We start from the raw sequence: 15,896 nt of genomic DNA, 5'->3' as shown, positions 1-15,896 counted from the left end.
ATGGATAAGAAGACGTCAATTCCCAGGAAAATTAAGAATTAATGATGTCCTACTTGATCTGAAATATCTCCTCTCCACCACATAAACACACAACTTTATTGTCAGCAAAGCACATGTGTGAACACATATGTATTCTAGCTCCAACAGGTACAAGTTCACTTCTCTGTGCATTAGTTTCCTCATCCGGACACCAGGAGATAATAGTACCTACCCCAGAAAATTCTTATCGGCATTAGATAAGGTAATACATGTAAAATTTTTAGAAGAATGCCTGACACATGGTAAGCACTCATTAAATGATCTCTTCTAAACCTTATTAAGCCCTCACAACCCTGTGCGTTCAGTTCATATTTCCCTCTCATTTTACTGTTAGAATGGCTCATTCAAAGTGACTCTCCTCAGTAGAGTTTGGAACTTCAATCATCTTTCACTAAACTCTGTCACAGGAAAACATCTGGTAGCATGCAGGGTTACGCCCCAGATCATAAAGGAAATAATAATCTCTTAGGGTTAAAACTGTCTTTTAAAAACCTTTTAAGTCTGCTGGGTGTGGTGGCACATGCCTGTAATCCCAGCGGTTCAGGAGGTTGAGACAGGAGGATCGCACGAGTTCAAAGCCAGCCTCAGCAACAGCAAGGCACTAAGAAACTCAGTGAGACTCTGTCTCTAAATAAAATACAAAATAGGGCTGAGGATGTGACTCAGTGCCGAGTGCCCCTGAGTTCAATGCCCGGTTCCCCCACAAAACCAAAAAAACCCCTTTAAGTCACTCAAAGACTACTGATGCTTTGGTGGATACAAGTTAGTAGGATATATGTATGGGTATTTTATATATTATAAAAATAAATATGGGTATTTATTTTTATAAATATATACACTGTATACAGTGAAGTCATATTGTGCATACATTTAATATAAGTACTAATTTTATAACCCAGTTCTTAAAATGAGACTACCTATTAATGGATAATACATCCACAATAGACAAATCCACTGATATATATAAAGGCATAAAATCTTAATATTTTAAAAAAACTCAGTATGGAGGAAATTTATATATAAATTTATATACACACACACACACACACACACGCACACACTAGGTATTGAATGTAGAGGTGCTCTACCACAGAGGTACATCCCCAACTCTTTTTATATTTATATTTTTTAAAAATTTGAGATAGGGTCTAAGTTGTCAAGGTTGGCCCCAATCTTCCTGCCTTAGCCTCCCACGTTGCTAGGATTACAGGCATGTGTCATCTCACCTGACTGCCACATAAATCCTAAGCACACTAAGATCAAGAATCATAAGCTAAACTCAGGAAGAACCAAAGGAAGTCTATATACAGCTGTCTGGACATTCAGATTATTCTACTTTTAAGAAAACCAGTATTTCTATTGTCTATAAATGTCCTCCAACTGAATTTTTTAAAATATTAAGATTTTTTGCATATATATATATCAATGGATTTGTCTATTGTGGATGTATTATACAATAACAAGCAGTCTCATTTTAAGAATTGGGTTATAAGATTGGCACTTATATTAAATGTATGTACAATATGACTTTACTGTATATAATATTCTCTGGATTTGGGTCAGTGAGGCATAATATCTTTAAAATCCAGGGACTGTCAGGCTTTGCTAATTATTTGCCATAATTATTTGTTACTATTGTGGGGCTCTTCTAATACATGACACATATCTTCTAGAAATGACATCTATGAGTGTGGACCCTTGGGGACATATTCATGTTATCTGACCCATTGCCTCCACTGTTTAGAGGCAGAGGAGAAATAAATAAGGCACACTTGATCAATTAATAAAATTCTTTCAACCAAAATTTAGGAATTGGGCCTCAACAAAACTAGTCATTCTCTAATGCTCACTTGGAGCAAGGAGATAAATTTTAGAGGGCTGGGGATGTGGCTCAAGCGGTAATGCGCTGGCTTAGCATGCGTGGGGCTCTGGGTTTGATCCTCAGCACCACATAAAAATAAAATAAAAAGATGTTGTGTCCACCAAAACTGAAAATTAAATATTAAAAAATTCCCTCTCTTCTCTCTTTCTCTCTCTTTTAAAAAATAAAAAATTTAGAGCAAAGGTGCAATTTTAGGCTAACGTTTAGGAATGTGTGAAAAGAAATTGAAAGAGCTGGTTTGGTGAAAAGAAATAGGTTAAAGCAAGATGTGCAGGAATATGCAGAAAAGAGAAAGAGACAGAGAGTGTCAGGAAAAATGAATGCATGAGGAAAGACATGGAGGAAAAAATAGGATGAGAGAGAAGAGGAAGGAAGAAGAGGGAGGAGATAAAACTAGATTACTGGTTGCTAATTCCTGTTGCAACTTAAAAGTACCATGTAGATTTGGTTTCTATGAACACTCGTGTCATTTTAAGGTATGTGTGTGTTTCTTAAACTAAATCAATTAAGTTCTTTCTATTCCCATTATTCTTTTTATTTCCTAAAGCATCACAAAGGCAGGAGCCATTTAGATATAGAAATATTAATTTCAGTTCTCAAAACTTGTATTTACTTGAATCATGGGTGGAAGACTAGAAAAGATCTTGAAAAGTCATCTTGCACGTTTCCTTACTTCTAATTAACACTGCATCTTGAACATTTCAGATATTTTGATGCCATTTTTAGTAAAATCCTAGTACTGGAATTCTGTTTTGCTTCTCAGTTATTCATTTTCAGAGTAAAAATGTCCTCACAACTAGGATGTATTGCCTTCTATGGAACATAAATAATTCTGATTGCAATGACTCATGTTTCCCAAGCCGAGCCAACCAGGGGGTAAAATCCGTTCACAAAAGAGTAATAAAATAGTATTTCTCCACATCTGTTCCCACAATATTAGGAATTCCAGCCTTACTCAAAACTCCATCAAATAGTTTTGAGAATCCTCAGGAAATTTCTTCTTTGTGTTCCGTGAATTGGTTCTTTCAACTTTGAAGCAGCATTTGCCATTTTCTTTCTTCTTAAGTCTGATTTCCTAAAGCAATGACTCGTCAAGGCTGAATAAGTGTACCCCTCCCTGCCCAACCAGAGTCGTCTCTGAAAACTGAGGCTCAAGTCCTGCGATTCCTCCTGATACTTTAAATGTCTCTCAAACATTTCAGTGAAATATTACTTTCAGTTTTTCCTTGCTCTTAAAGTTCAGGATTAGACCTTGAACTTGGCTCTGGGTAGCCTGAATAATAGAGATGGTATTTTGAGTGACAGGCATAATTTTGAGTGATAGATATGGTTCCCTCTCTCCCTTTCTCCCTTCTCTTTTCTTACTTCCTGCCTCCTTCCCTCCTTTCTCTCTCTCTTTCCCTTTTTCTCCCTCCTTCTCTTTCTTCCTACTTCTTTCCCCCTTTCTTTCTTTCAGTTGACCCAGGGTTGTTCTAACACTGAACTACCACATCCTCAGTGCTCTTTTATTTTGAGACAAGCTCTCGCTAGTTTGCTGAGACTGGCCTCAAACTTACATCCCTCCTGTCTCAGCCTCCTGAGTCCCTAGGATTATAGATGAATGCCACTATGTTTTGTGACTTAGTGTTTTTCTTTGAGCTTCTCCTTACCCTTGAAGAAGCTCTGTTGCACTTGGATCATATTTTACCTTTTAGTTTTCTCTTCATTCAGTGAGTTCTTCCCCAGAAGCCTCCTGGCTCTGTATGTAAATTCCTAATGGACTGCCTATCCTTACTCAGACAAGCCCAGGAGGGCTGGATTTTTGAAATCAATATTTCTGGCTCACGATGGAATCTCACACATATACAAACAGTGTTGCCTCTGGAGTAGAGCCATCTTAGATACTGGTGTCTGAGGGCACTCAGGTACCTGTCCTTTATTAGGTACTGACTTCATGAAGATATTATCTTTTCCACATTTGACCTGTAACCTCACCAAATCTGAAATCATGGTTTATACTAACAGTGCATTATTTATAGTAATGCCAAAGAAGTAAACCCCTCCTGTCTTGAATGTCTGAGAACTCTCGGACTATTTCTATAACCAGATGTTTGTAGATGTTTTTGGCAGGCACCCATTAAAATTCCTGATAAATGCTCAATATACATTGAATTCAATATATATTGAATTGAGCCGAACATCTTGGCCTCAGTAACCGCAGACCTGATATCAGATTCTGTGAGTTGTTTGAAGAGTCTTAATACTTTTTCTTTGTATTGACCTTTCTGTTTGTAAAATAACTCTAGGTCTATTTTTTTTCCTCTTAAGTCTTGTTTTCTACTTTTGTCTCTGTGGCTGTCATCTGAACAGCCTCTCCATTCTCTGTATCGTCTTTCAACTATGAAACACAGATATTACAGCTGCATTCTGACTCTCAGATTAGTGCTGGGCTGAACCTTTTCGAGGCTTAACATTGACAGTTTGGATTTTAATTTTACGGCCACCTCAATTGGCATTTTTTTAGAATTGGTGCATTATGTTTATACATAATAGTGAGATTTGTTGTTACATATTTGTACATGTACACAACCAGACAAAATAATTTTACCAATTTCATTCTCAATTGGAGGTTTCTTTGCTTGGAATTTCCCTTTATGAAGCATTTCATGCTCTAAACTTACTATGCGGATGCCCCTCCTTCTTTGTCTTGGTGGCCCCACCTCTCTTCCTGCTAGTCTTTGAGGCTGTGCAATCACATGTCAAGTATAAGCAGAGAAGAGTTGGTGATAGCTCAAGAGCCCCAAAGAAGGAGGTCCCTTTACCGGGAGGTGGTTCTTAAAGGTAGGTGAGGCCTTCTTAACCTCTCTTTTGCCATCTACCTTCCTCTATGGATTCCCTTCCCTCAGGTGCCTGTACTCCCTACACTCACAGAGAATCAGGACCTCCAGGTTCTGTGCTTGCTCAGAAGTGATTCAGGCTTTGAAAGGTTAAGGCTGGAGTCTGGGTGGATGGAGAGGATTATCAGCTATCATATGGAGAGCCGAGCAAGGATTCCTCCCCTATTGCCTTACATGCCACTTTCACATGATCTCTGGCCCTGACCACAGAAAAGGAAAAAAAAAAAAAGTTTACAAAATAATTTAGAAAGTCCTTGTAAACGCTTGTGTTTTCATTTAGCAGCAAGAATCCAGGACAGCAACAGACCCTTGGCAGCAGCAGCCAACTGGGAATTGAGTGGGAAAAAAAAATAGGAATCATGGACGCTGGAACCGTCCAAATTTTTTGGTAAAGGAGGCAGCGGGGGGAAGGAATTAAATCTAATCTTTTTAAGGAGGGCTCAGCTCTGATCTCTTATGGTCAAAACACAAAGGAGCAGCTCCATGTATGTGACCCAACTGTCCTGGAAGCTTCAATTGGAAGAGACTCCAAACTTTTAAGTTCTGCTTACAGCTTCAACTCGAGTAAGAAAAATGAGGTGTGTGGGGGTCACAGGATATGAGGACCAAGTCTTAGATGGAGGTGGAGGGCTTGGGGATGGATGCCTGTGGGGATAAGGCGGAAAGGAGCTACATCTTTAAGTCTGTCCTATGGTTCTACATATTTTTTCTTCTATGAATGGGTTTTGCTGTAAATTATAGCTTTGCTGTGGTCCCTTGGGTCAAAAGAAATAGTCTCTAAACAGAAAACAGCTCCGATTGGTGACTTTCCTTCTTCCCTCCCCAACCCCCTTTCTAATTGAAACCAAATGTGCAATATATTGGATGCTGGGATCCCTGGCACTTTCCCAGGAATCCTCAGAATGTGAGGTTTCTCTCAAAGGCATCTTGCATCAGCCTGTGGATGTATGCCTACCACTGGGCTCCTTCACGGGCAAAGTTGAAAAAGAAGCACTTCACAACAAATTCTTCTTTTGGGGTTGGGGAATCGCAGTGGATTATACCTCTGTTTTCTTCTTTCCAAAACTGTGCGCCCCCGGATGAAAGTAAGTTGTGTTTTGTTCATTTTTTTTTCCCTTCTTTTTCGAAAACGAAAGCTCCTAATATACTTCTGTTGATGTGTCAGGAAAAAGTTTTAAAAGATTCAGGGGGAGTCTCAAGTGAGGCAAGAAAGTGTGGGGAGTGGGGCAGCACACAGCCTCAGAATGTCAGATCCCATGTTTTTGGGTGGGGGGTCTGGATTTGTGTTGTGCAGGGAAGATTAAAGAGTGTTAATAACCAAAGAAGGTCGAAGCAAAGTAAATGAATCCATGGCAGCTGCAAGATACAATAAACAGTGTTAGCAGAGTTGAAATTGTTGGCAGGCTAGACAGGCCGATTGCAGAGCTAGGTTCAGGAAAGAGAAAGCAAAGCAGAGGAGCTAGGTTTCTAGGCATTTAGAGGGCTGTTTGAGGGTCCTGAGTTTTGGAGAGACATAACCAAGCACTTTCTGTGTTACAAGGCAGTTGCTGATTTGATTGTGAGAAAGGCAGCTTTGGATGAGGGCTGGCTTCACCTTGAGATTTGGGGTGGCTGGGCTGGAGGCCGGCTGTTTGGTGGAATTTTCAGTTGGTTGACGATGAAATACAGCTTCCCAGACTCTTGTTGTTGGCTCTGGGTGCTTTTCCCTTTGTTATCCAATGACTTGAAGCTGTTTTCAGTTGGGACCTCTGAGTCCTGGCCGAGGTTTCAGAGTCCCATCCAAAGGGAAAGAGAGTTTTTCCGTGTGGCTCAAACTCTCAGGCCAGCCATTTGAGGCGAGAATTCACACTGCTCGAGCCAGTAGGGGGTTCAGCACCATTTTGCGGACTGTTTGCCTTCCGATCCTTTCCTTTCCTTGCAGGAACAAGAGGCTTGAAAAAGGCCTTCGCAATCTCATTCGGTCCCTTCATTTCCCAGAGGTCAAAAATGAGTGGAAGGGGGACTGACCTGTTCTGGATCTCACAGCACATTTTATAGTGGAGCTAAAAATTAGATTGAGGTTCTCACTATTACTAATCCATACTTGTTCCATTCTATACCTCAACTTCCATGTTCGTCTTTAAGATTTATTCTGGCTGAGATATTAGAGGCAGTTTCATGAACAAGTTATCACAAGGATGGTTATAAGCAATACAGAGGATGTTAATGGTATCTGTGGTTATTTGTGGTTGTGTGTGGAAAATAAAAGAAAGCTAACATTTGAGTACTATTGTGTATGTACCAGTCCCCATACTCAGAGCTTAATGTACATTATTTGAATCTTCATAGTTATGTAAGGCATTATTTCTATCTTATAGATACGTATATTTATGCTAAGGGAAGTGAAATGAGTTGCTTAGAGGAAATGCAACTGATGTGTTTGAAACTCAAGTACGTCTAACTCTAAATCCTGTGCTCTGAATCACTGTTCAACTGATAACTGCCTCACCCTCCTCCACACTAGGGGTTGGTTATTTTTGGAGTTAAATTCCCTGTTTCATTCAGTGACCAGGAGGTAAATTTGTCAGGCTAGGGGAATGATTTGAATCCCCTCTTGGAGGTGACTTTTGCACTTGGATGCAAATTTATCTGCATGTCAGATATGGGTTAATTTCTAGGCAGTTGGTATATACTTAACCTTTGTCATGTAAAGAGCCTGGGATTTAGAGTCAGAAGATTTAGGTTAAGTTCTGGCTCTACCTTTTACTACTTGGCAAAGTTGTTTGACGTTTCTGTACTCTGGCTTCTCTATTTATTACCTGGGAACAATAATACCTTGCAATATTATTATTTTAAGAGACATCGGACATGAATGTATTGAGGGCTATAATGGCTTTCGTGACTGTAATTACTTGAACACCAGAATGTAATGTGAAGGAGTTGGTAGTGATGCCAGTGGCAGGCGGGGGGAGGAGGAGAGGTGAATTTGGCCATGCGTGAAACTCTGAAATGGGTGCCCATCTTCTTTGAATGGAAACAATCACTCATCACTGGAAATATTTCTAGGTTTTCTCTCTGAAACTTTCTTTGGGTGGCAGGGTTTGTCTATGATTTCTCTCCAAAGTAGTGGAGGATGAAGCACACTGGGCTTCTCTAAGCATCCCTTGGATCTGTTGTAACTCTGAACAAGAAAGGTTTGGCCAGGACCAGTCTTTCACTTTCTCCTCCAGGGAGAAAGACATTTGAGAACCTTCATGTCTAGCTGAGATGCTAGACCTAGGTCCTTCTTGTTACTGGTAGACGGCATCTCTCCTCATCCTTTACCTTCATCCCCTGGTGGTGGAGGGTTAGCATGCAGCAGAGGCCCTACCTCAGTTTCTGGTTAAAATTTGCTTTAAAACCTCAAAGGTAAGGGAAATGGGGAAGAAGCTTTGTACATATTAGCTGGAATCTCATTTTGGATTTTACTTAGAATCCTTAACAGTCTTCATGTCCAAGTAGTGGAAGCATCAATACAATGGAGTCTCATCACCTATCTCTTATCTCAACCTCTCTGTTGAGGCCATGCCAATTTTATATCACATGTAAGAAGTTTAATTCAAATTTGGTTCAACTTTACCATGTGATTGCATTTTTAATAGATGATCTAATAAAATTAATCTGTCCCCACATATTAATGTCACATCATTTTAAATTAGCCTAAACTCTCAGACATTTTTTTCCCAAATTTCTTTACAAGATCAACTTTCAGGGACTTTATATCACCTACACCTCAAATATACAACCCAAACACATGTCTCACAGGCATCCAGAAAGCAAACTTTCATCTAAACACGGACCTCCACTGACATGCTAATGTCTTGTGCCAGCTCACATAAAGCGTTACCTGTCCACAACACAGGCACACTGGAGTCTTTATACCTCCTACCATTTTTGAAACTGCAATATATGAATCAATCATCTCATTCTCAACAATGAATACTCAGTCCAGACATGTGTCCAGCATCTCTGGGCAGAGCTTCATTGAATTCAGCAACCATTCTTTTCTTTTGGTGGGTAGGTACCAGGGATTGAACTCAGGGGCACTTAACCCCTGAGCAACATCCCCAGCTCTATTTTGTACTTTATTTAGAGACAAGGTCTCTAAGTTGCTCAGTGCCTTGCTTTTGCTGAGGCTGGCTTTGAATTTGTGATCCTCCTACCTCAGCCTCCCAAGCCGCTAGGATTACAGGTGTGTGCCACAGTGCCTGGTGAATTCAGCAACTATTCTTAATGAAGACTGTTCACCAGTGTATTTGGAACACCAGATTGATCCTGAAGATTTTCAGACACATTAAATTAAAATATTTAAGGATGAGGAAAGGGAGTTGGTACTCCAAAGTGTTTTTCAGATTATAAAGTGAACAAGGAGGGTTAAGTACCTCTGCTGATGAATCTTTAAGTGTGTTACCTTTGGCCGTTCAATTCTGTTCTATCTAATTTAATTTTCTTCAATGAGCATTTGTACATATTAGCTGGAATCTCATTTTGGCCTCTAAGCATGGAGGAAGGTCAGCTTTGGGCTAAATGAAGTATCACTGGATTGGAAGAGCATTTCAGAGACAAATAAATTCCTGAACACAGGTTTAGACTTACTCTGAAACACCTGGATTCTGCTGGGCACTGTATGTAATGGATTCACACACTCAGTTGTCCTGTGGCTTTGTGTTTTGTACCTAGAGAGACCTCAGAGAGAAATATATAAATTTGTACTGGAGATTGAACCCAGGGCTGCTTTAACACTGAGCTGTATCCCTAGACTTTTTTATTTTTTATTTTGAGATAGGGTCTCACTAATTTTCTGAGACTGGCTTTGAACTTGAAATCCTACTTACTTAGCCTCATGAGGTACTGGGATTACAGGTATGTACCACCATGCTCAGCACCCCCAAAAATCCTTGAGAAGTCCTTTGGAGGTATTTCTCAGAGGTTACTGCTGCTTTGCCATGTGTGGGAGAGGGAGAGGGCATGGGATAAATAAAATTTCATGGGTGTAATATAGTGCAAAGAACACAGTGAGACTTTGGTCCCAGTACCATCATTTTCTAGATTTTTGTACCTGAGGAATTTTTTATCCTCACCGGGCCACAGTTTCCTCATCTGCCTCCCTTAGATTCAGATCAGATAATGTATATGAAATGGAAAGCATTGTACCAAAAAAAAAATGATAGATGGGATGCCCTTTGGACACATTTCACAGGAAGCTAATACAGCAAGCTTTACTATAATGCAAGATTGTGCTTAGGATCTGAGTGGCTCAAGCCCACAATAAATTGAGATGGGAGGTGGATTAAAAATTAGAGTAATGTAGTACTTTTGGAAATTTTTTTCTTTTTAAACTTTGGATACTATGAATTTGGAAAACATAAAATAATAAAAACTGCAGTAAACTCTCAAGTCTAAGATAAATAGCTTCTCATTAATTTTTTTTCTCCAAGTGGTGTTGGTTTTTAAAAATGTCACAAGGTGTGTGTGTTCTTTTTTTTCATGTTTTTTTTAATTTATTTGTTATTTTTAGAGAAACATGACAGTAGAGTTTATTTTGAGATGTTATTCAAGGTATGTTCTTTACCTGTTATGAATTCCACAGCATCCTGAAACACTGTCATAATTTTGTCTTTGCTATATTAATCTATTCATTCTTCAGCAAATAATTATTGGGTACTCTCTGCCAGGCATTGTTCTTGGTTTTAGTTATCAATAAGACTATTTATTTCTTCAAAGTCTCATTACTTTAGTTCTGTGGGGGTAGAACAAGAATTTGGAGAAAAGTCCGCTGGGAAAAATTAGTATTCAGGGTTGGCTTAATAACATTTTGCTTTTTAACATTTGCTGAGCTGTGATTTTAAAATATTTTGGAACTAGTTCTTGCATGGTCATGATTGTCAATGGAGCCAGGTATGGTTCAAAAAAATAAGATCCCAAATTTTGTATTTTAATTTTCATAATTTCTCTTTAAAATTAATAGACTTAGGAAACTTAAGTAGGATTAGAATAAAGCCCCAGAGATAAAATAAAGTTGGTTCATTAAAAATATTTTTAAAAAAGCCAGGCGTGGTGGTGCATGACTATAATCCCTGTGGCTCCAGAGGCTGAGGCAGGAGGATCATGAGTTCAAAGCCAACCTCAGCAATTTAGTGAGACCTTGAGCAACTTAGCAAGACCCTTTCTCAAAGTAAAAAATAAAAAGGGCTGGGGATGTGGCTCAGTATTTAAGAGCCCTGAGTTCAATCTCTGGTACAAAAAATTTTTTTAAAAATGAATTAATATACTTTAGATTTCTGAGTACCTTTAGCACTATAGAAAAATTGAGAACAGAATGAGAATTCTATTATATTCCTTTTACCCTTTGTACCATTTTTCTAATAATAATCTTTTTATTGTAGTATTATATATATTTTTATCAATAATTTTTGTTAAGCATGTTCTCAACTAGCTATTATAGAAGTAGAAAAGAATACATCATATTTCTGCTTCTCAAAATATTTATAATTCCTATATGTATAGTTTGAAGCCTCTACTTTAGTAAAAAAATTTTCTGGACACTTAATGCCTGCCTAGTTCAGGGCCAGGGCTTACCACAATCATAGTAGAGAGTCAACAAATAACCTACTAAATATATTAAAAAGCAGAAATGAAAGATCTAGACGTAAAAGACATAATCTCTGGCTTTAGGAACTTGGGAAACAATAGCAGTGACTAGAGAAAACTTCAAAAGCACATAAAATATTATTGAATTAATAAAGAAGATATCTGTATAGGCAAACAAAATATAAAGTCATTACCCAGTCCTATCTTCTTTATTGGGACTGTATTTTTTTATCATCATTATTGTCTTTGTTGCTAAACTATTCATCATTATCATCATAATTATGATTATCATTCTGTTTAAACTCAAGAATTAAAAATCCTTCCCACATCCCCATGCTAAGTTTAAAGTGCAGGCGTGTGTGCATGTGCGTATACATGTGTGTGATTTGGGCATTTGTGTAATTTTGGGTTCTTATGATTTGGGCACTTTTAAAGCACCACCACATCAATACATGCCACTCGCATTGCTCACCAAATGTAAAATGAATTAAAATTTGGGCTTTGTATAGGGAGATCACCCTTCAGCAGCCCATGAGAGCTATAACAAAATGCCTTGCAGTACTGTAACTTCCTGAAAGCACATAAAACTTAGAGAACCGGTAAAAGTTACAAAGGCTGTTGGCACTTGTCCTTCAGGATGTACCTCCTTGCGATTTAGGGAAACAAATTGATCTAAGGTGGAAAGGTAGTGGGTGGGCAGAATGAGAGAGGGAGAAAGAAAGAGAGAGAGAGAATGGGAGTTAAGTCCACTCAGGAATAACTCAAGTTAACTCTTCCTTAGATGGAATTCTACTTTTAGAACGTGTACATTATGTAGATTTTTAAATTGAGATAATGCTTACATAATATAAAAAGGAAATTAAAAACAAATGAAAATTCCAATCAAAACGCTAGGAAGGTATTTTTCTAGACATTGACAGACCGATTCTAACATTTATAAGGAGAGTCAAAAGTCTCCCAGAATAGCCAATTCAGTATTGAAAGAAGAAAGCAGTTGGAGAACTGGCACTACTACACTTCAAGTCTTGCTATAAATCCATAAAAATCAAGGAAGAGTGGTGTTGGCAAAAGAATAAACAAATAGATCAGTGGAACAGAATGGAAAGCCCAGAAATAGGCCCATAAAAATATAGTTAACTGGTTTTTACCAAAGGAGTAAAAGGAATACGATGAAGAAAAGATGGTCTTTTTAACAAATGGGGCTGGAACTACTGATCTCTGCCCGCAGATATAATGAATCCAGACACAGACCTGACATCCTTTACAAGAGTTAGTTCAAAATGTATCACAGACCTGAATGTAAATGCAAAACTGTAACACTCAGAAGACAACATAGGAGAAAAGCTAGGTCATCCTGAACATGGTGATTAAAGTACCATACTCAGGGCACCATCCATGAAAGAATAATTTATAATTTCACTAAAATTAAAAACTTCTTCTTCATAAAAGACAATGTCAAGAGAATGAAAATATAAGCCACAGATAGGAAAAACATGTTTGCAAAAGACAAACCTGATAAATGACTAGTAACTAAAATATAAAGAACTCTTAAAACTCAATAGTAAAAAAGACAATTGGTTAAAAAATAGGCAAAGTTTCAGTTTTTCCATATATTCAAGATATCACTTATAGGAATCCTCAGTTCTTTTTTTTTGTAATTGAATATTTGGTCTTTTTAGATATACATGATAATAGAGTATATTTTGACATATTATACATACATGGAGTATGAGTTATTCAAATTAGGATTCCATTCTTGTGGTTGTACATGATGTGGAGTTTCATTGGTCACGTATTCATACATGAACATAGGAAAGTTATGTCCAGTTCATTCTACTGTCTTCCCTAGTGGCATCTTCTCTCCTTTCCCTTTATTCTCCTTTATCTAATCCAATGAACTTCTATTCTCGCCCAACCCCTTATTGTGTTAGCATCCACATATCAGGGAGAACATTCAGTCTTTGTTCTTTTGGGATTGGCTTATTTCACTTATCATAATAGTCTCCAGTTCCATCTATTTACCAGCCAATGCCAAAATTCATTCTTCTTTATAGCTGATTAATATTTCACTGCATATATACACCACATTTTCTTTATCCATTCATCTGTTGAAGGGCATATTGGTGGGTTCCATAGTGTAACTATTGTGAATTGAGCTGCTATAAACAATGATTTGGCTGCATCACTGTAGTATGCTGATTTTAAGTCCTTTGTTTATACACTGAGGGGTGGTATAATTGGGTCAAATGGTGGTTCCATTCCAAGTTTTCTGAGGAATCTCTATACTGCTTTCCACAGTGGTTGCACCAATTTGCAGTTCTACTAGCTATGACGAGTGTACCTTTTTTTCCATATCTTTGCCAACATTTGTTGTTATTTGAATCCCCAGTTCTTTTGGTCAGGACCACCTAGTTTAGCAAGGACTATGTCTTAGGTGGTCTCTATAACTGACTTTATAGCATAACTCCAAGTGAGTAATTACCGAGCTCTCAAGATGCATTAAGGACTTAAATATGCCTAACATAGCGCTTATTTATTGGTGGGAAAAATTCTTAGTAGGGAGTAATTAAAACCTCATAATCTATAAACTTTGAGGATATAAAAGAGTTCAGTTAATTTCCATTAATTTGTTATTTTGTAGGGTCAGAGTCTCAAGAGAACCAGGTCATAGAGAAATGCTCCAAGCACTGGGCTTGCTATCAAAAGTACTGGGTTCAGATCCTGATTCTTGTTGGTTATGGAAGTCGAGGAAAGATACCAGTGTCTTCACAATATAAATGTGGAGGAACAGATGCGATTACAAATGAATGCTTACTGTGCCTTGGGTAGATAGTATATACCATAAACTATATAGTATATAGTGTATTCAATACATTATTGAATACGTAGTGCTAATTTTTAAATTTTATTTTAACAATAAACAGAGGATGGTTAGTCTAAGAGGGTGATGAATAGTCATTTTAGGTTTCAGAATACACTCCCAGATTTGGCTTCTCTTGTTTTGACCATGGGCAGTTCTGGAGTCTTTCTTTGGATCATGCCCTTTCCTCATGGTGTGCTCAGGGTTCTGATGATGGAAGTATTTGCCTATTACCTCTTCCCGTCACTATGGAGTATTCTTGTTCTCTTTCTCCATACCTCTTTCATTAAAACAAAAAGCACCTCACAAAATATTCTGAATTAAAAAATATTGTATCACATTAAGCAAATTAACTGCTGCTTAATATCATGTTTAGAGGTAAACAGTTATTTCTAAGACTTTTTTCAGTCATTCATTACTGAAGCAATATTGAGCTTAGATGTTAAGATGTTAAGATAACCAGAATAATGGCTTTGCCAGTGGTGATGTAGGATGCGTTGGAAAAGAAAAATCTCCAAGCAATGACTAGAGTCTATGTGGACCTGATGTGTACAGGGGCACTTTTGGTCACAAGTTGCTGATGTAGCACATTTTTTGCCACTTACACTCTATTGAATAGACAAGACACAGATCTTTTTAAGGGACAGAGTTATTGATGGTAGAATAGACATAGCTTCCAAGGAATCTTTCTTTGGGATTGTCAAATCTGGTATTACACACCTGAATAATATGTGGACCTATTTTATAGGGAAAATTTTTTTCAGTTCTTCAAATGATCAATTATTAGCATGTTATTAAATATATATATACAAACTTGGGGTTTGGTGTATAGCTCAGTAGTAGAATAGTTGCCTAGTATGCATAAGGCCATGGGTTTGATCCCCAGTAACACACACACACACACACACACACACACACTTGTGTGTGCAAAAACTGGACATTATATTTACTTCTTATGCTCATATTCTTATGCAACTATAAATCCAAAGCAAACTTATGAATGAAGTCAAACATAACTATAAGCCTAATCATGTTTAAATTAGAAATACTATTTTAATGTGACAGGTGATGTGGTTTTGTTGAAATTAAGCACTAGTGTGGAAGTTAGAGTGGAACATGTATACTCAGGGTCCAGTACTGTTTAATTTGGGTCTGTTATTTAAATGTATTAATACTCATTCAGAGAATGCTTGTTGATGTAAGTATGTTGAACAAGTTATTTTTAATAGTCTCAAGGGTTTGTTAATTCAGGAAAACCAGCTTTCAAACACAACTCAATAATAGGCAGTCATCAAATGTCAGTGTTAAAGAGGTATCATTTGATAATTTTCTGAATTTACTTGAAGATAAAGTCAGCATTGTGGAGATAATAACATTAGTATTATGTAGTTATCTAATCTCCTTACAAATAAAAAAAGGAACAGAACCATTCTACTTTGTGTATTTATGCTTAAGAATTTCTGTTTATAAATTGGAACTTGTTGGTATGTGAAAAGTTCAATTCCAAATCACACATCTGCTCACAGCATGAAAATGGCATTGATTGCCATGACTGAACAGATTAAACTGCCCCACGCCACGCTATGACTCAGTTTTCCCACCTCTTCTTCTATTTCTAGATTGGTTCTTG

General features: G+C 37.7%; 1 protein-coding gene across 6 annotated transcripts in view; it reads left to right on the top strand.

Moving 5' to 3' along the window:
* Positions 1-4,619: 4,619 nt before the first annotated feature.
* The window catches only part of Ddr2 (discoidin domain receptor tyrosine kinase 2), a 149,539-nt gene continuing 138,262 nt past the window's right edge, over positions 4,620-15,896 (top strand). For 3 of the 6 annotated variants that reach the window (XM_015491911.2, XM_048810120.1, XM_048810118.1), the window contains exon 1: positions 5,677-5,882. Coding sequence is in view for 1 of the 6 variants with exons in the window: in XM_048810116.1 (XP_048666073.1) it covers positions 5,371-5,375 (5 nt within the window). In the remaining 5 variants the exon portion in view is untranslated. Of the gene's footprint in view, positions 4,742-4,997; positions 5,376-5,676; positions 5,883-15,896 lie in introns of those variants that run through there. The other 3 variants (XM_048810119.1, XM_048810121.1, XM_048810116.1) reach the window with 3 other exon arrangements.

The sequence above is a fragment of the Marmota marmota genome, unplaced genomic scaffold (genome assembly GCF_001458135.2).
Source record: "Marmota marmota marmota unplaced genomic scaffold, marMar, whole genome shotgun sequence".
Taxonomy (NCBI): domain Eukaryota; kingdom Metazoa; phylum Chordata; class Mammalia; order Rodentia; family Sciuridae; genus Marmota; species Marmota marmota.
This window is presented reverse-complemented; position numbering and strand designations above follow the sequence as displayed.